The sequence below is a fragment of the Cuculus canorus genome, chromosome 1 (genome assembly GCF_017976375.1).
Source record: "Cuculus canorus isolate bCucCan1 chromosome 1, bCucCan1.pri, whole genome shotgun sequence".
Lineage (NCBI taxonomy): Eukaryota > Metazoa > Chordata > Aves > Cuculiformes > Cuculidae > Cuculus > Cuculus canorus.
The window spans coordinates 153389850-153417164 of record NC_071401.1 but is presented as its reverse complement, the minus strand read 5'-3'; the positions used below and the strand labels follow the sequence as shown (position 1 = coordinate 153417164).

Here is a 27315-nt window from a genome sequence, read left to right as displayed (position 1 = left end):
ATTAGAGGAGGCAGTCCATGGAGGGTCAGCAACGAGAACCAGCTGATTAATGGAAAGGTGTCTTGCAGAAAACTTGAGAGAAGACATAAGATGGGAGGCCAGATGTGCTGGGACAGAAGTCAAAAGCCCTGGACTAGGAAGCAGGACAAGCTGTAGCAGCTGAGGATAATGGGAAAAGAATCTCTTTAAGAGGAAGCAAGACACAAGGTCACCCAAAGATGATGCGAGAAGTGTGGCCTGGTAGGCATCAGGGGAACTGGAGTGCAAGACATAGGAATTCAAGAAAAGACCATAGTAGAGTATCAGGTGAGGAAACCAGGCAAGAGAGCAGAGGAAGTGTAGGAAGGGACTGCAGAAAGGGACAACAAACATGACCAAGAAAAAGACATTTCGGCTGTGCTCTCAGCCACTGGTACAATTGTCACCACCCCGACAAAGGTAAGAATTGTCCCTGTGAATCACCCATCCTCTTGTTTCAGCTTTGAGCCTGAGATTCTGGTGCCAAGCCATCCGTGCCTGTAGGTTCAGCCCTGGGATCTGAGCTACCAGCGATAACATACAGCTATTGCTTTCCTCCTCTTACAAAGTGTGCCTTCACCTCTGAGCATGGGCAGTCAGATGCACAGGAGCACTGGCTCAACTCGTTGGGAAAAGAAAGTGCTTGGTAGCCAGTTTCTGTCCTCTGCTACCTGTTCACATCTCCTCCTTCCATCCATGCACCAGCTGCCCATACTGTGGGCCCCAGTAATAAAAGCAACCACACTATTTATGGGCAGGCAGTATACAGTCTGCTGGACTAAAAAAGTATACATTTTTTTTTTTTTGGCTTGGGGAGCTCACACAGCCTCCACTGAATGGAACACAGCGAAGAAATCCTAGCAGGAAGAAAATGAACTGCCAAAACTCCTGCCTCAACATACCAAACAGTAGGAAGACTAAAAGATGTGGCTACCGAGCAGTCAACTAGATGAAAAAATAGGACTCTAAGTGGGGGTCTGTGTTGCTCCTCTTGGAGTGAGGAGCAGGACAAGGTGAATGCTAGGCAACACTGGCAGAGCAATCAGTGCAGGACAGAGGAGAAATGGTATTAGCAGAGTAGCACATAGTGCTGTTTGTGGCTGGTGACCAGGCCTTGAAGAAGGCATGTGACAGTGAATGAGGACCTTGCAGGAGGCAGATCAGGCTGGGGGGGAGCAGATATAGGAAGGATTTCCTTCTTTGCAGAGTGGCTGTCCAGCTGCCTTGGGGATATGGGGGAGTTCCTGCGGTTGCAAACACACTTTAGGGAGATGCTTTCCTTCACCACTGAATTTAGCTCAGGCTTCATTTTGCACATCTTTGCAGCTCCATCTGCTGCAAGTCACCACTCGAGAAACTCCACCAACTGGTTAGCTTCTTAAAATACCTACATCTCTGAAAAGCCCAAGCACTGCAATGACAGCACTGAGCAAGTCCGCCAAGGAGACATCATTTTGATACATGGAGCCTGAGCCCACTAGACAAGCAGTTCTGCAGGGGAGCCTGCTGGGGAAAACAACATGTTTTCCAGGGAGACTTGCAGAAAAATTGAGGTCTTTAATTTAAACAGGAGCTTAAAAGAAAAGGATCACAAGTATCATATTCTTTTGTCTTATATTTTCTTCTTCCCACTACACTGCCCCCTGGTTTTAAGTGACAAATTGGGAAAAAATGGAGATGAAGCAAATGTAAGACTGGGGGAGGGAAAAATTCTGAAGATGTCTGAAATTCATGAGGAGAAAATAAGCACTATAAAATTCTGCAAAGTAGCAGCATTGATTAAAAGGCTGTTTTCCATAGGAACAGAAATTTTGAATGACAGACAGTACTTCATTGCCTCCTGACCCCTGCTGCTGTCCTCAGATCTGTCTACCTCCTGGTGAATCCCCAGCTTTCTCTGTGGTAATAGCATTAATCTGACTACCCCTGTGATCTCTCTCCCCTCTCCTAACAATGGTGTGGTGGACTCCAGACAACCCAGAGGCCATCGGGACCATATGCAGTGGCTAAGTGAAATTCTGTCTGCGTTCAGGGAGATTTGCTCCAGTCAGATGTGGAAATGGATTTTTCTATTCTGGGTGCAGAGGCATGGAGATAAGGGCTCCATCAAGCCCTGTGCTGCACAAAAGGTTTTATTCTCATCACGTAGAGATCAGAGCTGCAAGACGAGAAAAGGCCGCAATGATTTCAGCAGCGTTGTGCAACGCCTCTTCCCAGCAAACATTTGATCAAAGACAGGGTGTACAAGGCACGGAGAGCCCATTCTGCCAGCTGCTCAGGGAGTTCATAGGCACACGTCAAGAGTGCAGAAGAGAAGATGTAGAGAGGCATATATCTGTGATGTGTATACCTGCATACAAATGGGCATTAACGTGATGTGTGGGTATAGGTGAATGTGTGTATATGTATAAATATATATATATATATTTGCATCTGTGAGTGCATTACTTCAAGTGTATCTATGTGTGCATGAGACCATATGTGGCCATCCAGACAGGTGCATGTGTACCTAGACAGGCATGCATACGTAGACATGCCTGAACCTCTTGGCCTAAACATGAATTCAAGAACACAACGCACACAGCCCACTCAGGCTAAAACTGGCAGATGACAACTTGACCCTGCAAATGACCATCCACACACACAGACCCACCATACATACATACCCAAGCACATTTCTGCCTGTCCAACAGTAGTGCATGGCAGCTTCAGACCCACTCAGGTTGGCTTTCTGCTCTGCAGTGGATCTTCAAGAGAAAAACTGGAAGAGCTGTGAATGGTAATGGGTGAGCGTGTGTTTCCAGGCTGTTACAAACAGCCCACACTTAATGTCATTTGGAACTGTTGTTAGGGAGTTGCTGTATTTGTCATCAGCAGGGAAACACAGCAGCTCAGCTTAGGCAATAGCAAAACTGTCCAGGTTATATTATGCTTCAGCTATTGTACAGGAACATAGAGCAAGGCAGTATAGGGAGAGGGCAAGAAGCAGTTAATCAGTCGCTAAAATAGGGCAGACAGTAGATAAAAGAGACAAGGAGATGTAAGAAAGGGAAACACCCTTGAAAAGATGTTCCTGGCTCTCCTGAGGATTCAACAGAAAATTGAAATGCTTTATCTGCTTGAACGAGTGGAAAATATGCAAATATTTGCTCATGAAAACTTGGTGTTCTTTGCCTTCCCAAGCATAAAATATGCAAACGCCATGCACAACGCAGCTGGCTCACTCAGATCTCACACTTACCGCATCATGCACAGGCACATACATACCCAGCACGTCAATGCAGCCAGCCAACGACATGCGCTTGCGATGCGGCACGACAAACAGGTCCATATGGGAAGGAAATATAAATGCCTACACTCACAAACCATGCTCGCCCGCACTGTGCCCCATTGCTATTTCCTTCGGTGCTCGTTACTCCGAGCAGGTTCTAAGCCACAGGCGGGGGTTTGCGGAGACGACAGAGGAACGTGAGTCCACGCCAGTCCCACCAGTGCTCGGCCACAGGTGCCACTCGTCGGTGGGACAAGCGGATTGTCCTGGGGAGGAGGTGGCGAGTCCTGCAGGGGGCAGTCGGCAGCCGCCGGGAGGGGAGCAGGGATGCTGGTCCACCCCAGCCGGCTCAGCTCACACCTGCTTTTTTCCCACCTGGAGGTGTCTCGCGTTTGAGGCAGGGCTGTTCCTGGTGGGGATGCTGCACGAATGGCTGGTCCAAGCATTCCTGTGTACCCCGCTGTGTGCTGACTGCAGAACAAGGGGTATTTTCAGAGCCCTCTCTGACATCACTATCTTCTTGGAAATCTCACATATTCATCATGTGTGACAAGAGGAAATGGCCTCAAGTTGCACCAGGAGAGGTTTAGATAGGATATTAGGAAAAAACTCTTTACCAACAGAGTGGTGAAGTGTTGGAAGAGGCTGCCCAGGGAAGTGGTGGAGTCACCATCCCTGGAGGTGTTAAAAAAACACGTAAGTGTGGTGCTTCGGGACACTAGTAGGCATGGTGGTGTTGTGGTGGTGGTTGGACTTGATTTTAGAGGTCTTTTCCAACCTTTACATTTCTATGCTTCTATGCAGGCTGTGGGCCTGGAGATCCATGCAGAGCCTTCTGTTAGACCCTCAGAGGCACTGCAGCTACTGCAATGTATCACACAGTTGCAGCAGAGATCTTTACCGCATGGGTATCAAGTAATACCTATGCCTTGTGCCCTAACGACAGAGCGATCAACATGCTCATACTGGTTTAAATGGCCAGAGAACGTGGCAGGACTCTTGCCCTGTTGACTGGTTTTAGGACCAGACTCAGAACACTGCTATCAAACAATGGTGGAACCTCTCTGTTTCAAACTCCACTGGTGTCAGGGTGGTTCCCTTAGTGGGAAGCACTCATCATGGATCCAAGATCTTCTGTGAGCTTTTAAACACCAGCTTCCTCCCTCTTGCTGCAAAGTGCTTGTTTCTTTGATGAAAAAGTTCATGGGTACCTCTGAAACAAATGTTCTTGCCCTGACCACTGTCCACCTTTCTCCACATTCCTTGTGAGAGCTGAGATGCCCCTAGCAGTGACCTACTGTTCGTAGCTGCTCAGGGCAGGGCTAGAAGAGTGTATGTGTGTGTGTATGTGTGTATGTGTGTGTGTGTTGGAGAGGACAGCACATGGGTAAAAACTCCTGGCTCTCCATAGGAGTGGATGGGATTCAGATGTGGAGAAGCAGAAGGGACAAGCTGGGTGGAAGGTTATATTTAAGAACTGGTTCAAACGGACTAAGATGTCACCTAGTATCTCCCGCTCAGCCAAGCTGTTGGGGCTAGATGCTCACAAGTCAGTGAAGTCTTGCTTGTTGCAGTAGGGTTAGCGCTTGTAGTCACATGCCAGATTTTGGGGTGCACACTGACACAATTTCTTGTCCCAGTGGTCTTACAGGCAGGGTAACAAGTTAGTGGCAAGAGATGGGACACTCAAGCTAGAAAAGCTACCTTCATGGAGAGGGGCAGCCTGAGTGATGCACCGTTAGCTGCAAGTTGTCTCCAACTGCTACAGCTTGTCAACCAGCCTCCAATATATCATTCATCTCTGTCTGGCAGACATGAGGTGTTTCAGACTAGTTGTGTGGGCAGTGGGAAGTGGAAGACAAGCTCACATTTTCGTAGTCAGTGCCAGAAAATGCCTGGTCTAGCAGTGGCTTTGTTGTAGCAATGAGCACAGGTGAACGATTCTTCCAGCTACTCCTCAGCCATGTGGCGTTCCAGCAATGCACGCCAAAAAAAATCACAGCAGCTTTGCCATGCCCTGATCTCCATGTGAGAGAGTCTAGGCTGCTGAGCAGTCCACAGATGAAATTCCTGCTGGCAGAAGTGCCCTCAAATTCAGCAGGAGGCTGTGCAAAGCCAGGGACTGTATTGTTCCTGGTTGGTCCAGTCCCCACAAGGGCAGAAGTTGTGAGAGAAACATAGCCACAGAGCTGACATCCAACAGGCCTGCCCATCCTCAGAGAAATACAGGACATTCTAAGCCAGTAATTTCATACTGTGTTGATACTCTTGGGTAACAAGGGCTCACTGTTACACAAGTTTTGTGTACAGCCTTGGAGTCCACAGGCTGGAAAATATTTCTCTTGCCAACACCCCTCTGCAGCCTAGCCAGAGATGATCAGTGATCCCCATGTCACAGAGGGCACATAGCTGTTATAGGGTAACTTGGGGACACCATAAAGTACTGAAGCATAAAAAACACACTGCCACCTTTCCATGTGTCAGGTGTCCCCCTCTCCATCTGCAGGCAGGAAGGGAAAGCTGGAGGGACTCAGCCGCAGTTGGACAATGATGGAGAACCGGTGAACACAGAGCAGTGCTGCCCATTGTTTTCCAGCTCTTGAAACATGTACGAGGTCTCTTTCCAAGGGTAGAAACGGCAGTAGCCAAAACTCTGAACTTTGCTTCCTGAAGAAATCAGCTGTTGAGATGAGCAAATTTGTGATGCTGTGTGGGGTGGGTGGAAGGAGAGAGGTAGGGAGGGAGAAAGGGAGAGCCAAGCCTGACATGGGCCAGAGCAGGGAGGGAGGCACTCACAAAGGCCTTGGAGGCAGGATGGAAAAGACAGTAATTACATAAGAGCACTTGGCGAGCATCTGGCTGGAGTCAGCTGGGCCCCGCCAGCACTCCCTCCCTCCTCGCACTGCTGACCAGGAGCAGCTGAGGATACGGATAACTCAGTGCAGGACCCCTCCAGAAGGGAGCAGAGGTAAGAGGTGCTCCACTTCTCCTGCTGGCTTGTGATACTCTTGGAAAGTCAGGGTAGAGGAGTGGGTAAAAGGAGCAAAGGGAAGGTTGTTGCAGTGGAGGAGAAGCAGACAGGAAGGGGAAGAGAAGGAGCTGTTTCTCTGCCTCTTGCTGTGGGTGATATCTTTGCTCCAGAGGTTTTGGTAAGGGAGAAGCCCTGAAAGGTGTCTGTGGGTGCTTGTAGGTGGATGCAAGTATGTGAGTATGTGTAGCAGGGCAGTGGGTCCATATGTGCAGCAGGTGAGCTGAGCTGCACACAGGGATTAGAAAGAGGAGGAAACATCAAAGGAATTTCCTTCCTTTTCTACCTGTGGTAGAGAGGGTTAATAGGATGGATGCGGCCACTGGGAGAGAGACAGCCTTTATACCCCTACTTTACTCTGTGGGGTGTTGCAGGAGAAGGGAGGAATTGTAGAAGGAGGATGAAGCAGCTGCTTTTGAGCAAGGGTTGTTGCAGTCCAATCTGGCCAGAATTTCCCTGGCTGCCTCCAAGGCAGCGTGTGCGATGAGGGAGAGGGAAGGCTGTTGAGCACCCAAGGTGCCCTCAGGCCTGGGTTACACTTAAAAAGCGTGGCTGGCATAGGATACCATTCTCAAAACTGTGTCTTTGAGATTCAGCTTACAAGCAGAAGCCATCTGCAAATGTGGCTGCCCTGGCAAGATGTTGCTGGTACGGCCAGTACCCTTCAGGGAGCAGGGCAATATTACACTGGAAAAATTGTCTTTACTGGCATAAACTAAACTGCCAGCCATCTGGGCAATGCCACCAGTACAAGGCTTTTTCTGCTGGTCTCCCATGGGTTCCTATTCATTCAGACGAGGCATCAAATATAAAGTCCTGCTCACTGCCCACTGTGGGATGTTCTTGCAGTCAGATGAGAAAAAGGCAAAGGCCCCAGGTGATGATGGCCTCCACGGAGAGTGTTTGCTTGGTTGTGAGCAGATCAGGAGTACAGATGGAAAAGCAGGATGCTAGTGAACGCAATGGTCTTACTTGCAACCTCTTCCCCTTGGAAAGGTAGAGAAGGCCAAACATAAGGCAGAAAGCTGCAAAAGGGAGTAATGTCATGCTTGGAAATAAGCCAGGCAGGAAAACCTGAGGGATTGAATCACTGCAATAGATTTGATGGAACAGAGAAGATCTCTACCGTCACTGTCAGTCTCTGAGTTTTCATGCAGAAAATTTATTTGCTTTCAACAATAGTACTGTCAGCTGCCAAAATCCCAACCAGCAGCGGGCAGGAGTAGACAACACAACTGATCACAAATACCAGCTTCTGTCAGCTGGCAGGGCTCCTTTAGCAAGAAGTGTTGCCCTCACTTTTCTCTCTCTCATTTTCCAAAAGGGGAAGCTGAGGCACAGGCAGATGTGGGATACTTGGAGTGAGTCTCATTGCGTGTCACTGCTGGAGCCTGGCTAGGAACTCGCAGCACAGCAGTGAATTCCTTGGTCCTCTTCCTGGCCCGGATGGGAGGCGTGTTCACTTCATGTTCATCGAGCTCCAGGCTGACAGGCAGCCTCAGAATATCTCCATGCCTTCCAGGCTCCCTTTTTCCCTTCCCCCCAGCTTGCAGCACATATTTTCCCAGAGTTTTCCGCTTACTTCTCCAGTGGTGCTGAAATCCTGCCAAACGCCAGCTACTCTCTGGGAAGTGAGGCCTCCCATTCCCAAACCAAACAAATAGGAGAAAGAAAACAGAAAAAAAAAAAAAGAGTCTAAGTACACGTAGACATGCACAAAAGCCTTTCCCCCTCAGAAACCTTGGAGCCTTCTCCAGCTTCTCTTGGAAACTGCAGGAGGCACAGTGCTGACTTGGCAGTTCTGGCTCCCGCAGAAGACAGCTATTGCCCATCCTTCCTTCTGCCAAAGATATCCCAAAGGCACATATGTGCACCTTCCCCGGGTATAAGTTCCCAAATACATTTTTGCTGTAGGGTAGGATCCCCCACATCATCTTCCCAACAGATTCTACAGTGTAAGAAAAGTTTCCTGTCCAGCCCCCCCAAGACTCTTCTTCCTCCAAAATGCCCTTCATTCCCATGTTCTGGTGCAGCCATGCAGTGCTCACCCCAACAGCACCAGCAGGTCAGCTCGGCACCAGGCTAGGGGCAAAGATCACAGCCCGGGGTTGCTCCAGCTCCCCAGCTTTGCTGGCAGGCAGCTCCCCACACTGAGTTTCTTCTTCAGGCCAGACACACTCCTCCCGTGTGAACTGGCCTGGGACCTGACTGGAGGACATGACCAGGGGATGACACGCGCTGGAGTGCAAGGCCAGATGAGCCTGCTAGAAATATCACGCCTGGGGCGAGAGGCCATGGTGACGTGCAGAAGAAAGAATGTGAGAGGGAATGAAAGACGAAATCTGGGGACTACGAGAGGGACAGGCACGGCTGAGGAGAGCATGGCCAGCCAAGAGCAGGACTAATACGTGGGATAAGGGACTAATACAACGGAGTGAGGGAAGACCCCTGCACCACCCTAGCTGTAGGAAAGCCTGTGTCTTGCACTGATGCGCTTTGCCCTGCCCATCCAGAGGTGCTCAGGGTGGAACACTGCCCTGCTGCCTGCCCACTCTTTGCAAAGGGTGTAGTCTGTGCTGCCTGCATTTTGCTGACCAGGGCTAGGCTGTTTGGAAGTGAAAAGGTAGAGGAAAAAAAAAAAGAAAAGAAAAGAGAAAACAAAACACCAGATGCAAGGAAAAGTCACTACCTAGGAAAGAGTTAAAAGGCACCGAAACCCAAGCCGGTTTGCTAAGGAGAGCGCCCAAAGCCAGGGAAGGAAAGGGAGGGAGGGAGGGAGAGGGGAGGGAGCAGGTCCAAGCCCAGCTTGCAGCACCCAGCCAGCATTAAGCAGTGCCTGTGCCAAGAACCAGCCTTCTTAAAGCCATGGACCTGGAGGCCAGCTTTGCAGGCGGAAGGGAACCCTCGAGCAGGGGCTGGGAAGCACAGAGGGAAGCCCTCAGCCTCTGGGGTGAGCTGCCACGCTGCACTGGGTTGCAGGCAGAGGGAAGGGAGGCAGAGGCTGGGAGAGGGGCTTTCTCAGCTTGTTTGCGTGTCTGTCTTTCGTAAGCATACTTTTCTGCAGCCTGCCTGCTCCAAGCTTTGCTTCCTTCATCCTCTGCAGTGGAGCAGCTCCTTCTGATCTGTCTGCGAAAACCTGGCACTAGCTGCTGCTCTTGGAAGAGCCAGACATCAATTTGGGAAGGTGCTGGGGTCTGGCTGAGAATACAACCGAGGGGGCTGAGGCACAGAGAGGGATGGAATTTGTTAGAGAGGGTTGAGGTTAGGTGCCCAGCCCACGGGACAAGGGGCTGAATGTGGATCAGACTCCATCAGCGACAGGGGGGTTGTTAGACTCCCATAAAGAGTTAATATCTAGTGACTGGAGCACTGGAGAAGTTTTTTGCAGCCCTCCCCATAGACTGAACAGCCTACCAGAGTATGCTTTTGCTAGAGGGACTGTGGTTTGCCACATGGACTTCCTGTACGCAGCTCCGCTCTGTGCTTCCCAGCCCCTGTTCAAGGGCTTCTTCCTCTGCCCCAGTCCGGAGAATGAATCCAGTGGTGGCTCCAGTGGTTTGGCCTAGTGAGGATCAAGCCTTCTTCCAGGGTTAGCACCTAGTCTCCATTGGCCTGAGCAGATGGGTGTGGAGCACCCTCTTAGGCCATGTGGTTGCTACTCAGATTGCAGCCTTGAACCTCCACGGATTTCAAGCATGTAAATTCCCTCCACAAGACAATGTAATTTTGTCCCACCCTGGGTCCAGCCACAGAAAGATATTTTGTGGTGATCTCTGTTTCCTCCTTCATACCCTCCCCTTCTTTATGCCTCATTCTGGTTCTTCCTCATATCTTCCCAGGTCACCATGGACACAATTTACTCGTGCACACTCCTGACCTTCCTTCTTCTCCCTCTTTTTGTGCTTGGGGCACCCGCTGATGAGCCCAACCTCACAGAACCAGCCCCTGATACCTGCAAGCGCTGTTGTGACCCACTGGACTCTTCCACAGATGCCCAACCTCTCCCTCCCAGCCACCAGCACTTGCCCTACCCAATGCCAGAGGTCCGTCCCTATATCAACATCACCATACTGAAGGGTAAGTGCCCATCTTGGCTCAGGAACCAGTGGCACTTCAGCAGAGGTGACAGCTGGATTGTTGGCAAGCTGGCTAAGCTAACAGACTGCCAGATGCCATCCTAAAGGGTATGTTCCCACACACAGTGTGCCTAAGGTCTGGATGTTTTGTGCTGTGATCAACAGTAGCCCGGTGGGAGGGAAGCATTACCATATTCCATACCATTCTGTGACCCCAGTGTCTTAGGATGGTACCTGATACCAGCTCTTTTTCCTTGCTAGCACAGGAGTAGTAATGGGAGCCTCTTGCCAAGCTGGGAGGGCACCTTTCTTGCCTCAGACTTCCAGAGTCCTGGAGTGCCAGATGGAAGGAGCAGTCTCTATCCAGCTGCGAAATGAGCAGACTTGGAGGGTAGGCATTAGCACCCGGGAAACCTCTGGCTCCATGGGTCACTGCATTTTGGTGGGGGAGGAGTGCAAGGAGAGGTAGCAGCTATTTGCAAGCAACTCCAGGCTAACTGGCAGTGACCCCCAGCTCGTTCCACCCTGCTGTGGCTGGCTTGGCTAAGGGGGAAAGGCTCCCTATTTTAGATCAGCTCCTCCCTTCAGAGCTCCCCTTTTAGCCTTTGCTGCGGGCAGAAGCCTGTTCCCAGCTGGATGCTGCTCCACCCACTTATTGCTTCTCTGTGGTTGCTCTGGACTAGCTGGGCAGATGTTCCCCCATTTCTGCCCAGCATGGAAATAGCTGCAATCCATCAAAGCTCAGAAGTGTGTTGGAGGCAAATAGAGGCAGGGAGCTGCCGATAGTTGCAGATTGCAGACGTGTGCACCGGCAATCTTGCAAAACCACACAGGAGGAAAGGCACAAATCTGGGGTGCTGTCACTTGTACTGTAGTCTGCTCTGACCACCACCTTCTCTCTGTATACAAAGTACATTCTGGTGTTGCTTCCTCTCTGTACTGATGCCTGCCCAAGAATGTGACAGGCAACACACGAACACCAGGGTAGAACTGCAGCATTAATTTTACAGGATACCCAAATGATGCTGGTATTGTCAAAGTACCAGCCCTCTAACTTGCACTGCACCATCTGCCAAATCCAGTTTGGATCTTTTCCCTCTCAACTGCGTCATTGTCCCTCCCTAGGTATATTCTCCTACAGGCATTTGCACTTCTCCTCCAGCCTACAGCAAGAACAGGAATCACAATACATGGATAATAGGGTCATGGAAGAAGTGTGTAGGAGGGAGGGGATTGTTATGCAGGTAAAGGAATGTGGAGGAAGAAGAGGTCAAGAGCCCTAGTGGTACTTTGCACTGCTGGGCTCCATCTCAGGCTGGAGTCTCCTGGGAACAGATCCTAGTACCTCCAGCAAGACCATATCAGGTCATGAGCATGGTGTTCATAACAGAAGAGCCCCTAGTTGCACCCTGAGCTCTGCTGAATCCTTTCCCAAGAAGCACAATGATACTGTGATCTTCAGGACCATTCCTTCTTCTGGCATTGCCCCAACTTTGAGCAACCCTCTGCCTCCTCATTAGAGTTTCTCACCACCGTTTTCACCTCTCCCTCTGGTATCACACAGAAGTTATGTTCTCTGATTCCTCTTGCAGGAGAGAAAGGAGACCGTGGAGAGCCTGGGATGCCAGGGAAATGGGGCAAAGAAGGACCACGAGGCGAACGGGGTGCCCAGGGACAGAAAGGCAGTAAAGGACAGATGGGTGCAGCAGGAGACCCCTGTAAGCATCAGTATGCTGCATTCTCCGTTGGTCGCAGGAAAGCACTGCACAGCAGTGAAGGCTTCCAAGTCCTGATCTTCGACACCGTCTTTGTCAACCTCTACAACCACTTTGACATGTTCAATGGCAAATTTTACTGCTCTGTAGGTGGACTTTATTATTTCAGCCTTAATGTCCACACCTGGAACTTCAAGGAGACCTACATGCATATCATGCACAATGAAGAAGAGGCAGTCATCTTGTATGCCCAGCCCAGTGACCGCAGCATCATGCAGAGCCAGAGCCTCATGCTGGAGCTTAAGGAAAATGATGAGATCTGGGTGAGGCTTTACAAGCGGGAGAGGGAGAATGCCATTTACAGTGATGATGTTGATGTGTACATCACCTTCAGTGGGTACTTGGTGAAGTCAAGCCTTGACTAACTGCCTCTCCTCCTCCTTGGAGCCTCTTTGGTCTTTTCCTTCTTTCTTTCTCTCTCTCTTTACTGCCTGCAACCACTGCAAATCACTTGGAAATGGGCCTGGCGAGTCTCAGGCACTGTATGTGAAATGTGCCACAAGGGCTTCCACCTCACACTCTGTTGTAGCCAGGTCTGTATCTGTCCACTTAGAGTGACACTACCATCTCTCACCTCCTCACCTCATGACCACAGCTCAGGTTATTGGCTTCTTCTAAATCTGCCAGAAAGCTATGTCTGACACTTAGGGTCCTAGAGCAGGGGGAAAGCTGAAATGCTGCTCCTGAGGATTTGTCCATCCTTAGGGCTTTGTACACTGCCCTGGGCATCCAGGCTCCTCTCTATCCCAACTAGATATGCCAGTTTTGCAGCCCGTAACATGGCCTTAATGTCAGCTTTCACACCTGTAGTCTGGAGAGCAGACTGGTGTCTGATAGCACAAGGAAGCATGTAGCACAAGAAAGATGTAGGAGTGATGAGAGATGATACTGTCTTTCCAAAAAGGGGACTGTTAGCCTTCTGAAGTATGTCATTGGCTTTCCTTAGATGCCTTTCTGGGTCACAGAGTCCAGGCTGGCTGTAAAATCTAGACCTGGTGGAATTATCTTCTTTGTGCCAGATGAAGAGATGTGCCCTTTGAAGAGATGAAGAGCCAGACACTCAGCCAGACTGTTCAGAGGCATCTGCCAGTCAATCAGTGGTGCCCACCGCTCTGTTTCCACTAGGGATCATAAGTACAGAATGAGAGACAGAAAGAGAGACAACCTACCAAACCTCCCCTGGGGTGCTACTTGGTTTCAGTTCCCCAGCTGTGGCAATCTAGTTCAGACAGTGAACCCAAATCAGAGGTGCACTCATGCCCTTCCGTTGGTATCAGCAGACATCCCTAATGCTTGCTAATGTGAAGGAAGAGTTAGGCCCTGGCTCTTGCATGCCATTACATTGTCCTCCTGAAGGTCTTTCTCCCACATTGGTATTTAGGGGACCACTGTTTCAGGACCTGAGCTGGAGGCTGTAGAGGCAATTGTAGTTAAATCAATTCCAAGCCTGGGCAGGTTGGCACCTCTTTGCCTCTGTGATGGAAAAGAGATACAGGTGATACTACAGCACCTTGCCCCAGGGTTAAAAGCTTCCCTACCACATGCTCTGTGCCCTTTCCTGGCAATCTCATCAGAGCAACTGAGAAAAGAAAGGGGCTAAAACAAACCCTCACTCTTCTTGTCAGGTTGGAGATGTCATGTGGGGAAAGAAATTCCAGTGGTAGCATTTTCTAATACCATTTGCACTGGTCTCACACTTTCACTCATCCTTCTGGGATTGTTGCAGTCCTGGGGGATGCAGGTGAGGCTGACTCAGCACTTTGGGAAACCTTCTTCCACATGTTGTGATGCTCCTGTAAACAGCAGTGACAAGAATTGTCTCTTGAGTCTCAGGACAGGACAAGAAGAAGAAACTGTATTTCTCCACTGCCCATTATTTGTAATGAAATCTTCTGACTTATGTAGCTTCTGCAGTCTTGTAATTAGCCACAGTCTCTGCCTAACACCTGGGACTACGAGAGCTCTCCCATAGGAGATATGCATCATTATACAGTCTAAGTCCGGTACACTCAGCCCAGGATGACAAAGGCACAGGGATCCAGGCTAGATATTTAAAATGAATTTGAGAGAATTGCAGGACATTTTCTCTCTTGCCCTGTTTACTTACCCTTCCTGCTTTGCTAAGGAAGCTGTATAGACTGGAATGAGTTTCAGGCACTCTCTGCCCTGGATCCTACCTATCACTGTCATTGAGGCAAGGGGTGTCAAAACAAGGTTTCACTGAGGCAAAGCAGTTTTGTATTTTTCCCAGGGAGATGTGTTAATGGGATCGTGGGAACTAAAGGACGCTGAGGGTTTCTTTTCCTCCCTTAGCAGGTCAAGCATATGGAATCACTCAGAGTTAGGATTTCAGGCAGTAGAGAGGAAACAGCATGGTAGAGGTGATGCTCAGGACCAAATCCCTCTCTCTCTTCCTCAACAGGCTGCAAACACAGATATGGTCTATTTAGAGTGTATAGTGGCCTTGTGTCTCCCTGAAGAGAAGCAAGCCTCTCTAACACTGAATGTCTCCAGAAACAAGCTTCCTTCTTTCTCCTTTTCTATTTGGTGTTTGGATGCCAGTGGTAGGTCTCATGTATTACCCATGAGCAGCCAGACGGTGCCTGATGTACTTTGGAGAGGAGGGCAGGGGGACCACAGGGTGTATTTAACAAGCTGCTTGGTGCTAAACGAGATGGCAATCCCTTGGTGCTAATCAGATTTCAGGAGTATTGGGTGCTTTCTGGAAGGTGTATTCTGAGTTGTAATGTACTGTGGAATTAATGGTGCTTTATTGTACAAAACCAAACCCTGAGAACTTTTGTATATATATATTTTTTTTCAGTGATATTAAACTTTTTTCCCTGGTTGTTTTGCACTTAGATCTGCTTTTCCCTGTCAAACCATTCCTTCTAGCTCTGGATATCACTGAATAGTGTCATGGAAAAGACACTGACCTGAAAAAGACAGGTACAAAGTCTAACTCAGCTCTGAAATTTCCCTGGGCAATCCTCAGCAATCTTCTGTCTTTTCCTTTATGAATAACTATTACCTTAAAAATATTTACTACTTGAACACTTTTAATTATGGCAATTCTCTCCTCTTTACTAGGAAAGCTTTAAGAAAATGCAAGGAAGAATTCTAAGGAAATTACCAAAACAACAAGATGATACAATGGGTTGTAGAATTAGGCTTCACATACTTAACTAGTTATATTGAAGAAGGCTGGGATAATGCTGGAGTTCTCATAAAGGGGATCAACCCCCTTACCTTGTGATTTTTTTTGCACATCCTTCTATTAAGTACTTAGTGTGTGTTTTCTGTTATCCCTGTGGCGTTTCTCTTTTCTGTGCCAAGAGGTGAAAGTCAGGAAGTACAGATGTAAGAGAGACATTAGACTGCGGACTAGACACTTGTACTTGCTAACAATAAGGTGAGTGGTAGTTCTAGAGTTAAGCTAGGCACACATTTTGGGAAGACCTGTGTGTGCTGATAAAGGCTTGAGGTTCAGGTCAGAGGTGGAAAGACAAGTGGTGATTGCCCATAAAGTTGGGGAAAACAGGGAGACATGAAAGAGAAAAGAAGACTTGAAAGCTTGAATGGAAGATCTCGGAGAGGTAGAGTCCTAAGGACAAAGAGTAGCCTTTTGGAGGTCTCATCGCAAACTGAAGAGGTAAGTAGAGTTTTGTGTAGCATCTTAGCGGTTTGGACTGAGGGGACTTCTGCTGAAGTAGAGGAATGGTCAAGAAAGCAAGAAGAGATGCCTAGTTAGGACCTTCTGGTTTTAGTTTTATTCTTCTTCACATAGCTTCTGTGGTTTGACATGTACCAGATGCCTTGTTTGGCAAGGACTGGAAAAAATCATATGCATCCTTACAGGCCTCTTTGGTCCTGTGTCAAGCCCAGAGCTAGGGCTATATATGTCCTAGTAAATGTAAAGTCTAAGCCCAACCTTCTTCACATTTTTTTATTTACTTCTGAGGAAGCAGATAGAAATGTGTCCTCAGGAAGTGCAGGGGTTGTACCTGTGCATGTTCCTGGCCACTTGAGGTGAGATGCTGGTAGATTGGAGGTGACTTTGTCACACTTACAAAAAGTGAGGAGTGAGAGAGGAGCGGAAATGTGTACCCAGAGCTTGTAGAAAAGTTTTCTGTTGTTCAATCCTTCAGCCTGTCCACTTGGAGAGGAAAGTGCCATCTGAAGAGTCTCTTCAGCCAAATCCCTTGGAGCTAAGATGCATGGTGACAGGCAGGGTCTGTAGCCAGTGCGACCAATCACACCATGGATACCCAACCAGGAGCTGCTGCAGGTGAGGCTCAGCTCAGACAAGGGGGACTCTGCTGAAGGAACAAGGGCTAGACTGCGTGAGACCAACCCTGCTGCCCTGCCAGTGGATGCAACCATGCCCTGAAGGCCATGAGACCTCCTTTCACTTGATTCATCCTGGAGCTGGGTGCTCTTCCATGCAATAGGGCTGCCCTGTGGAACGTGAGCCTGGGGTTGGTGACAGCCAGTACCTCTTTCCCAGGTCAAGCAAGAAGCTTTTAGCGGAAGCTGCCCTGGGGTGTGGGCAGCAACAGCCCTTCAGGCTGTTTCTCTCTTCACCTGAAACAAAGGTCCAAGTTCTGCTGCAAAGGGCTCTACGGCCACATCTCAAGTTTGTTTAAGGTATTTGCCAAGGGGCTGGACCTTTAGACTAGCTTCCTGTGGGTTTGTGGTCTTTCAGGTATGAAAGCAGGGACTGAGGGGGAGTAGGAGATAAAAGGTAAGGGGCGGGATATGATGCTGTCTCTGGGAAAGAAAGCACATGTCATGGCCAGCTCAGGAGAAGCTGAAGGCCCTGCAATAGCTCATTTGCCCGGTGATAGCTGTGGCAAAGAGGAAGAGAGAAGCAGGGCAAGAAAAGGAATATAAAAGGAGACCTGTGACCCTACCAGAGTCACTTAGATGGGCACTGGTGAGTGTGCCTGCACCCAAAGCACCAGGGAGAGCAGAGGTGCAGGACAGAAGGACCTGGCTCTTAATCTCCCTGAACCTTTGTTACAGGTGGGGAAGGTATGGGAAAGGTCTCTGTTAGCCCTTTGATTCTCTTCCCAGCTGCCAGCCATGGTGCAAGGTCTGCCCCACGTCGGGGATTTGTGCACTAATCTGCTGCTGCACTGTACATGCTGTAGCATGTTTCCCCTCCGTTCCAGCCTGCTGTCACGGCTCCTCTTCCAAACCACCCAGACAACATGTTTCACTCTCACATCATCCTTGTTTATCTCCCAGAGTCCAGGGAGAGAGAGAGAGTGAGGCAACACCCTAGCCAGCATCGCCCAGCACTACAAGCAGGGCCCCCACATCCCTCCATCCAGTGCATTGCAGTCAGATGCCAGCAATGGATTCAGCCTGCCCCAGATCTCCTTTTTCTCACCTTCCTTTTCCGATTGCTGGCTGGGAACTGCCATTGGGCCTAAAGGGCTGAATGTGGACCCTGTCCATGGCTGCATGGGTCATCGGGCACGGCTGCATTGCCAACAGGGATTGTTCCACTACCTTGTGTGGCATGGACCTCCTTTGAAGATGGTGGGAAAACAGGCATTTGCCAAGCCATGCTGGTCTTCAGAGACTGCTTTTTGTGTGCTCTGCTATGACACCCACACACAAATACGCACGCAGGTACCAGCCCCATATGGACATCTCTCACCTTCCTGCCAACGGAAACTGTTGCCCTTTGCAAGCCAGCTTGCTCTAAAGATTCTATCAGGAGGTGGGTGAGGGGGCTGAGGCTGCAGGCCTCTTAGTTACAAATACAACTCCCTTACCTCATAATATGCCTCCCGCTTCTCCCACAAGCTCTCTGTGAACTCTCTCCCCGCAGCTATACCACAGTGAGTGCCCAGGCAGAAGGTTTAAATTAAATACTTCTGACAGTTGCACAACCCATGGATGGTCTGGTCTCTTGAGTTTGTGTCATGTAACTCACAAATGACCACAGAATTATTGCAAAATCTCATACCTTTCCCAGTGTCTGCAATGGCTAAAACGTGAGGGAGCAGGACACACAGCTCTTGGGTTGAAGAAGCTAATGAGTAGGGGGCTCCCCATCACATGGGAAGGCTGGCAATCCAGCCTTGGGTGAGTGGAAGGCAGGGGACTGGATTGTTCCTTGATTCGTTTTTACCTGCTTGCATCCATGCCTTTGAGAAGAAAGACTGACCTGCATCAGCCTCAAAGCTGTTGAGGTGCCTTGACAACCAGGGAGCCCAGACAATGCAAACTGTAGTGTACTTCTGAGGTGGAAGATATGTCCAGCCTTCCTCCTTGCTACTGAGGACGGTTACAATGCTTCGAAGAAGCCAGGGGAAGAACTTGCCCAGGCAGAGGAAGGAGGACAGCAGGTCTCCTGTCTGACCGACATTCATCCTGCAGGCATCATTTTCTCTGTTCTAGTCCCCTGCTCTGAAGTCCTGACTACCCTCCAGGTGTTCACTACAACAATGTCCTAAATCAAGATTTGAGCAAAGTATCTTCCATGGAGTGTCTGTGGCTCATTGAATTCTCCTGTTTGCCCCACATGTGCTTTTCTGGGCTCACGGCATTCTCCCATTTGCCCCTACATACATATATATCTTTTCCCCCACTACGTGTCCTCAGTTCTTCCCCTGAAGTAGTAGAATGGGGAAGATCACTAGAAAGGACTTCCCAAGCAACAAACCCCTGTCCCTGCAGCCACTCCCAAGCCTTTTTCACTCCAACTTCTGCATCTCTCCATGTGCAATGCTAGTGGCATTGTTTGAATCTTTAGAAGACTTAGGCGGGCTTTTATAGTTGTACCGATTTTCAAGCATGGTCCCACAAGACTTGAAATGCTTTTTTGAAATTCCATTTGTTTGTGATATGCCCGAGTCTGATGCACTTCCCTGACCCTAGGATAGGCTTACTTCTCTCTCATCCCTAGTTCTGCCAGCTGTGGAATTAGAACAGCTATGCCTTCATTACAGAGGCCAGCCCAGGCAGGGGCAGTGGCGTGTTGATTCAGCCTATAACCCTCTTGTCCTGCAGGGTGGCAACCTAAGCTCTGAGGAAATGGAGAGAGGATCCATGCATTGCATCGCTTATGCTGCAGAACTTTTTTTTCCTATTCTCTCCCTCCTTTGCATTCCTGTGCAAGCCCTCCACACCACTGCAAAGCACTGTGCAGAGTGTTCTGAGGGCAAAGTGCAGGGGAAGCGGTGGGGACTGAAATGGGCGAGAAGAAAAGGTCAGTGACGCAAGCCCAAAGCCATGGCTCTCAGCTGAGCTGTTCTGCTGTTTGTCCGTAGTGCGCTTTTTTCTACTCGGCAACAATTCACACATCTGTGGACCACAACTCCTTCCACCGCCCACGCTCTTCCTCCCCCCTCCCAGGGGTTGAGGCAAGGGATGGGGGAAGGAGGGAGAGGTGCAGCACGAGGCTGCCACCATGATTTCCAGGACTAAAGCCAGATAAAAACCCTGAGTAGTCCTTTCCAAACAGCCAGCTTTCCTCTGGACACTGAGAATCTCTGATGAAATAACCTGCTGCCTGCAAATGCGGTGGAGAAAGTAGGAAGTAAGGGGTGGAAGGGGAGTTCCTCCTCTTAGGGTGCAGGTAAGGTCAGCGCTGGGGAAATGTACTGACACCCTCACCCTTGAAACATAAAAGCAACTGTGCAAGTTTCCCCTTTGAAGAATTAAGGTATTACCTGGGTAGACTGTGGCTAAGCGAAAGGACTCTGGTGCCTGTGGACACGAATTGTCCTTGGCTTGTTTTCAGGGTAAGTATTCAAGTGGAGCCAAGGGCTTGATCCTCTCTGTGTTTCCCCACTTGGCTGCAGCTGTGTGTGCGTGTGTGCCTCTGTGTGTGTGTTTTTATGTGGGTGAATGTGTGCACAGGTGCAGACAGAGGGCATTACCCCCCAGACGTTCTCCACAGCCTGCTCCCAATTGTGGGGCACAGCACCCTGCCTAAAATAGCTCTCCTAGCCCTATGCCAGTTGCAAGGGCTGCAATTGCTCTTTTGAGCTGCAGGGAGAGGGAGAATGAAATTATTAACTGCTTCAGTGCTCTGTGCCCTTTCCTGCTTCTTATGCAGGAGGAGCTGGAGAAAGGGAATGATGATATTCAAAACATCATTCCCCTTCTATGCATGCATGCAGCTCTCGGGAACAGAAGAGGAGGAAAGTGATGCCGTAGTCCTGTCTTTCTCTCAAGGAACCAAGTCTCATTTCTCTTGAGGCCTCTACCTTCTGTTTGGCAAATACTGGTTCAGTCAATGGGGCAGATGTGGCTTGGCCTCTGTGTTTATAGCAACGAACCTGAAGTGCCTCATATATAAAGGGATGTGTGTCGCACATCTCAAGGAGAATCTTCAGGTTCCTCAGAAGCCACAGTAGGGAAATTAGTCATTTCTATGCTTCCTGTTTTTCCTCCAAGTGGTGGTCTTGCAGTGTATACCAGGACCTAGTTAGTAGTTTCCAGTAACAAATAGCCTTTCCGACTCCAGTCCCCAGAAAATGTTTTTTTCAATTGCATGCAACCATACCCAAAAACTTTGTCAGCTGCAGAGTTGCTCTGTTACAAGCAGTTCACTTCAGAGGAAGGCTCCCTGGAAGGAAAAGTCCTCAGAAAAGCAAGCTTACAGCTGAAATTCTGACAGATGTGGGATCTCAAGCAGGATGAGGAGCTCTCTGAGCTGACCTGTTTCATAGGGTGGTACATCATTTGGGGGAGTGAAATGCCCTCAAGTCCTTGGGTCAGGTCATGGATTCAGACTTCACCCTTCCCTTTTGTTCCTTTCACCCAGGCACAGTGGTTGTGGCCATTGCCTCTCTTGTCATCTCTTCTGCCTCCCAAGTTGAGGAAGAAAGAGCAGAGACGTTAGAGAGGCAAACAGGACACGGCTGAACCTGAGAAACAACAGAACAGCATAAAAAAAAATGGCTCTCCTGATTGATCTCAGGGGAAAAACAGGAGTGCAATTCCAGAGTAGAGAGCTGTGAGGAGACTGGCAGCTGCATCCAAACAAATCATTTCTGTTCAGGCATTTTAATGACATGAAAGATAATAATTGCCATAGTCACAAATCACCAACCCCCAGAAAGGCTTAAAGGAGAGCAGGAGGTTGGCCTTAGGATAAGCATGATGTCATCAAGCATATTTTAAAACACAATCAATAGTCTAATGAACTTTCTTTCTAGAAACTGCTCAGGCTCAGAGATTAAGAAAACAGAGAAGGAGCAACAAGAGCTCTGAGCAGAATGGGGGTGGTTGTTGTAATGATTTTTTCAGCTAGAGAAGGAAGGGAAATGTGATTAAATTGGGAGCAAGCCTTGCTAATCAAAGTGCTTGAGGGTTTATTCCCAAGAATCTTCTTGAAGCTTCCTGTTTTGCCTTCAAGCAATTTTGAATCTACAATAAATCGATGAATTCTTCTCAATTTATTAGGTCTGGAAGCCATCATTGCTTCATATTAGGCTTGTCAAGCATTTGCACACAAGCCCCTCTAACTTTAAATAGAGAGGTGTAACACATTGGCAGGCTGCAACACAGAGTGGGGCTTTATCTTTCCAAAACTGCCCAGCTAACAAGGTAATAATTTCCTTCAAGGACAGGAGCAGTTGCTGATGCTGAATAGCAAATCAACCAGTGTTCAGCTCATTATCTTGCTTGCACACAGATTTGGTGTAAGGCTGGTCTCTGAATCCAACCCTGCCTTCTTGTAGATCATATAACTTGCATAGGCACTCCCTCTTCAATACAGATCTGTGAACCTGTTGAGCAGGCATTCTGGCAATTCATCTTTATCATTCAATGCCAGGGAAACCCTCAGGGACTTATGTAGGCATATTTTAGTACTAGAAGTCAATATCGTTCCTACAGACCTGGGCAGTGGAAACCTGTGTGCCGCGCAGGGTCTGGTGCCAGGTCTGCAATGTCAGTTCTTGGAGAAGATGGGATATCATTTACACCCCTTTCTGTGCTGTGGAAATGGAGACAAAGAGAGGATGTGAGAGCTGTACAAATATGTCAGTAGTCCCACGGCTTTCTTCAAGTTCAAACTGGTGAGTTTTTCATCAGAAGTGTGCCAGGCTAAGACCATCTGCATACACAGACACCACAATTCGGCTGACAAAGACCACTTGCCACACTGCTCTGGCTCAAACAGTTGCTGTGCCTCACACACCATGTCCTTAAGCTCAGACAAGGGCATAGGTTGAGAATGCCCCCTCCTTGGAAGTGTTCAAGGCCAGGTTGGATGGGGCCTTGAGCAGCCTTGTCTAGTGGGAGTTGTCCCTCTCCATGGCAGGGGCGCTGGAACTGGATGATCCTAGTTAGATGGTCCCTTCTAACCCAACCCGTTCTATGATTCTGTGATAGGTACTGGCTTAGGTTCATGTTGCTGAGCTCAAGGGTACTGAGGAACAGAGTTCCAAGGCCAGGGGGAGAGATCAGGTCTTCAATACAGTCTCTAAGGAGGGACTCTGGGTCCCAGCAGCCTTTGTGGCACCACAAGCACCTGTTGAGGGGGCAGGCATCCATACCTAGGAGCTCTCTTAAGCCTTGAGTCTGCTGCATGTTTTCCAGCCCTTCAGACCAAAGTCTTGACGCTGTCTAATTCTAGTAAACATAACAAGGAGCTGAGGCTCAGGTCCTGAGTGGGAGCATCTCATGACTGTCCCGTGCTTGTGCTCATGAGTTCATATTTATGAACTCATATTATGGCATGTGTTCACAGCCAGTTATTCTAAGAGTGAAACTGCTCGAAAGCAGCATGCTTCTCCTCCCACCCTTGTTTCCCCACTTCTCTAGGTCTGTGACCATCACTGGCAGCGAGTGAAAGTGAAAGCCTCCTCCACCCCCTTCCACCTGTGGCCCAAGACTAGCCACGAGTGAGAGTGCCTGCAAATGCCTCAGCTTCCTACGACTTTTATCCATGGCCTGCCACGGCCTGCGGGGCTAGGGAATCCCTATTTTCAAATATTTTTTTGTATTTCTCTGTATATTTGATGTTTTCTGCTTTTATCAGGCTCATCTATCAGGACACTTTTTGTGGGACAGAAACTGGAAGGAAAGAAATGCAGGAATATAATCTGCTGTGTAGGTGGGCTTAACATTTGCTGCTTGGCATGGTTACCCCATTGTGATACCTAAACCCAGAATCTGAACTCCATTGCTTTAATGCCTCTCCATTTACACGTGGTAATGGAAATTAAACTGAGGGTAATAGTTATCCTATAGCAGCAATATTCCTAGGGATGATGGAGCAGAAACGAAAAAAAAAACCAGCTTGAATTTTGATGTCTGCTAAAGGTTGCCATTTTGATACAAAAAAAAAGCGCCTCTCTTAGACTGGTAATATGAACAAATTCAATAAAGAGCGCACTGATACACTAAACAGTGGTTCCCCGTGGGGCCATTTTGACAGACTTTTTTTCAGAGCAGAACCACAATTTAAGGGGAAAATAACGGCAGATGTAGAACAACATCATAGTTTTGAGAAGCACGCATATACGAATGGCAGGAAATTCAATGTAAAGGTTATAGTTAAAACAACATTATTTGGAAAGTACCAAAAATAACCTACAGAGTGTCTAGAAATCTTCACAGTGTATCCTGTCAGGAAGAAAACTTTGGTGGCCATCAGAGCATCTCTGCCACCATCCCCTCAACTCCTGCCAGCTCTGCAACCTTCCCACTGCTCCACTCCCGAGCACCATGGGGATAGCGCACCAAGGTGGATATACCAAGCTCTCCACTGTGCTCACCCCTGGTGAGCTGGGTGGTTTGTAATCTGCAGGCAAGACTTCCCAGTTGCCTTGGGACTCCAGTCCCAGCTAACAGCCAACAAAGGGAATGGATGTGCCTAGCCTAACAGCAGCTAATGAGCTGCTGAATTGTGGAATAATTCAACAGCATGCAATACTTTTGCCTTTCACAATTCACTGTCTCTGTTCTCCTGTTCACCTCTGCCATTCTGCAGAAACTCTCAGTGGACACGCATCTGAAAATGAGAAGTTTCAGCAGCATTGCTCCTGTCTAATGAAAACAAGGGGAGTGAGGGGAAGATGAGCCTGCATATAAGCACCTGCCCCAGCCTTGAGGATTTGCAAAGCTCACATTGCTTCTGAAACACCTATCTGGCCCAAACAACACCTTTAACCAAACCTCCAATACCATGCTTTGACCTGCTTCTTTAACACTGAACAACGCTGACTGGTGAGTTAGCCTGTTTCAGTCACCATTATGGGGACAGGAAGGTAATCACAAGAAAACTTCACATGTGCTGCTGACAATGTGGTTTTGTTTGGCTTCTCACATTAAAAATTACACCATTCCTAAAAATATCAGTGTAAAGAAGAGAAAAAGTGCCAAATTCTCCATAGACAACATCCTAGGCAATTGTGTCTGAAAATCATGCTGACAGCAAGTGCATTTATCTGTACCAGATGGAGTCTAGACACAATCATGGTATCATGCCTGCATGGGAAGCCCTTTTATACTTACTCCACACAGCTGTTGTTTTAGTACCTTTTAAACCGTGTTTCCAAAGGAAATGGAACACGCTTAGGTGGTCTGTGTCTCCAAGCATCAGTGTTTGACTGTTTGCTACCTGATCCATCGCGCTATTCCCTTTCCCTCCACAGTTTTGGAAAAGTCAGACAATTCCAGTCACACTTGACAAAGAAGTAGATCTCTCACTACTGTTAAGCAAAGGTGGCTGGACAGAGGGTACCTGGCTCTCTGTCAAAACCCTTCTTGGGAAATTCTTCTATGTGACATCAGTCCTCACCAGATATGAAAAAATCCACACAAGAATCTATTGCAGAGACCCAGATCTAGGAAAAACAGTCTCCAGTAAATTCTCTGACCAAATAAATCCTTGTTTTCAACTGTAGCAGCTGCTCATCTTTGCTAGGGACTAACTACAAGTTCAGTTTTCCTCTTTCACTATTTCAGATACCACAGTATACAACCAACCTCATCTGATACTTACGTATGTAAAAACTGGGTATAAATAAATAGATAATTAAAAAAGGGAATCAGTGGAGGCTTTTTCCTTGATAAGCTGAACAACAAATGGGTGCTTTGTGCTCCTACATTCCCAAAGTGATCTCTGGTTGGAAGAGAGGAGCAAATTTCTCAGTCTGAAGAACAGACGGGAAAAATGACGGTTAACATGAATACTGCATTGCAGCTGCAGAGATGGTGATACCAAGAAGTTACAGAGCACTTCATTGCTTCAGCCAAGGACCTCTGTGCCAGATGAAGCTGCATTCATTTCAAGATTTCCTGGGAAGGACAGGCTGTGCCCTGATGATACATGCCATTACGGTTTCATCCTGCAGGAAGCTTCCAAAATGCAAGTACTGCAGTCAGTGATTACCAGAGCAGGAAAGTACACAGCCCAACCTCTCCTCTGCTTCTGCTCAACAGAAGCTGGATGGTTAGATTCCCCAGTTATCCTCACAAAGGTTGGCCATAAAAGAAATCCTCAGATGACTAGCAAGATCATCCTAGTGACACCTCTCAGACCCCTGGTCCATGTCATGTGTGGTGAGGAAAGAAATATTGTATTCCAGACCGCTGACTGAGAGTGGTTAATGCTGGGGTGGAATTTGAGCTGCAGTGTTCTGAGAGCAGCCCTGAGGAGAAAGACTTGGGGTTACCGGTGGATGAAAAGCTGAACATTAGTCAACAATGTGCGCTCACAGCCCAGCCCAGAAATCTAACCATATCCTGGGCTGCATCAAAAGAAGCATGGCCAGCAGGTCAAGGAAGGTGATTCTGCCCCTTTGCTCTGCGCTCTTCTGGTGAGACTCCCACCTGGAGTACTGCACCCAGCTCTGGAGTCCTCAACACAGGTAAGACATGGACCTGTTGGAGTGGGTCCAGAGAAGCGCCACAGTAATGGTCAGAGAAATGCAACACCTCCTGTGAGGAAAGACTGAGTTGGGCTTGTGCAGCCCAGAGAAGAGAAGGCTCCAAGAAGACCTTGTTGTGGCCCTTCAGTACTCAATGGGGGCCTGTAAGAAAGGTGGTGGCAGACCTTTTAGTAGGGTCTGTTGCAAAAGGACAAGGGGTAATGGTTTTAAACTAAAAGAGGGTAGATTCAGACTACATATAAGGAAGGAATCTTTTTACAATGAAGGTGGTGAAACACTGGAACAGGTTGCCCAGCGTGGTGACAGATGCCCTATCCCTGAAAACATTCAAGGTCAAGTTGGACAGGGCTCTAAGCAACCTTCCAATTCGCAGATGCCCTTGCTTATTGCAGGAGGGCTGGACTAGATGACCTTTCAAAATCCCTTCCAACCTAAACTATTCCATGATTCTATGACTCTATGACTCCTCCAGAAATGGCCACGAGGATCCACTAATGCAAGCGCTTCATAATGGCACCACTTATGCCTTCATATCACCGTTTCACATCTGTGCCTTTTCTTTTTAAAGTCTGACATCTTCTGAAATCCAATATCTGGGCTCAACAGTCTGTGACTAAAAACTCATTCTCCTCCTACCCTCCTTTTTCCACTACATGAAACCAAGAAACCTTTGTTGCTAAAGAAAGACCCAACCTCCAGGTTTATATAGGCCTCAAAAATTATCTGCCGGGAAACTTGAAACTAGCCTCTGACAACTTCAGGTCAGCAAAACCTGCTTACTAGACTTGATCTTGGGTCTTGAGCTACTCTAGGAGAAAAGAGCAAGGAGCACAAAGTGTAGTGACCACTGTGTTTGTATGTAAAAGGAGATTCTCATAATCTGGCCTCACACCACTGGCCATCTTCATGCAGCCCAAACCAGACAGGAAACATGATGTGCAGCACTTTCGAGAATTATATTTGTGTATGGAAAAAGAGAGGTATGCGGGGACGTACAAGCACGCACATGTCTAACTCTGAACTGGGCAGCTGTTAGGCTGCAGATTCGCATCTGTCTTGGATGGAGAGATGAGGGCAGTGTGTGCTGGGGAGGATTTCTGTCTGTCTTCTACAACTAAATGTTCCCTGCAGGGCCTGTGAGGGGTTATCTGTCTGCAAAGGTGAGGGCACATGAAGCTTTGGAAGAACGTGGGCATATTTTTTGCATCCCTTTCTGGATTGTTGAATGGACAAGCCATGTCAAACAGGCACTGCGGGTACTGCAGGGTGGTGTTGCCTA

The 27315-nt window shown here is 48.4% G+C and overlaps 1 protein-coding gene across 3 annotated transcripts; it reads left to right on the top strand.

Moving 5' to 3' along the window:
- The first annotated feature begins 6133 nt into the window (after window positions 1-6133).
- C1QTNF6 (C1q and TNF related 6) lies at window positions 6134-15002 on the top strand. 3 transcript variants are annotated; one of them, XM_054056829.1, is made up of 3 exons: window positions 6134-6257; window positions 10157-10394; window positions 11986-15002. In XM_054056829.1, exons 2-3 carry the CDS (start codon window positions 10163-10165, stop codon window positions 12531-12533), a joined length of 780 nt encoding a protein of 259 aa, XP_053912804.1. In that variant the 5' UTR covers window positions 6134-6257; window positions 10157-10162; the 3' UTR covers window positions 12534-15002. The 3 variants fall into 3 exon arrangements, with proteins under 3 accessions (XP_053912804.1, XP_009566686.1, XP_053912805.1); XM_009568391.2 differs by lacking the exon at window positions 6134-6257 and adding an exon at window positions 9133-9267; XM_054056830.1 differs by lacking the exon at window positions 6134-6257 and adding an exon at window positions 9302-9501.
- The last annotated feature ends 12313 nt before the right edge of the window (window positions 15003-27315 follow it).

Bases quoted from the DNA above. Each gene is read 5' to 3' on its own strand.
- C1QTNF6 (XM_054056829.1), top strand. From the start codon at position 10,163: ATGGACACAATTTACTCGTGCACACTCCTGACCTTCCTTCTTCTCCCT. The intron at 10,395-11,985 runs GTAAGTGCCCAT...TTCCTCTTGCAG, and splicing joins CAACATCACCATACTGAAGG to GAGAGAAAGGAGACCGTGGA.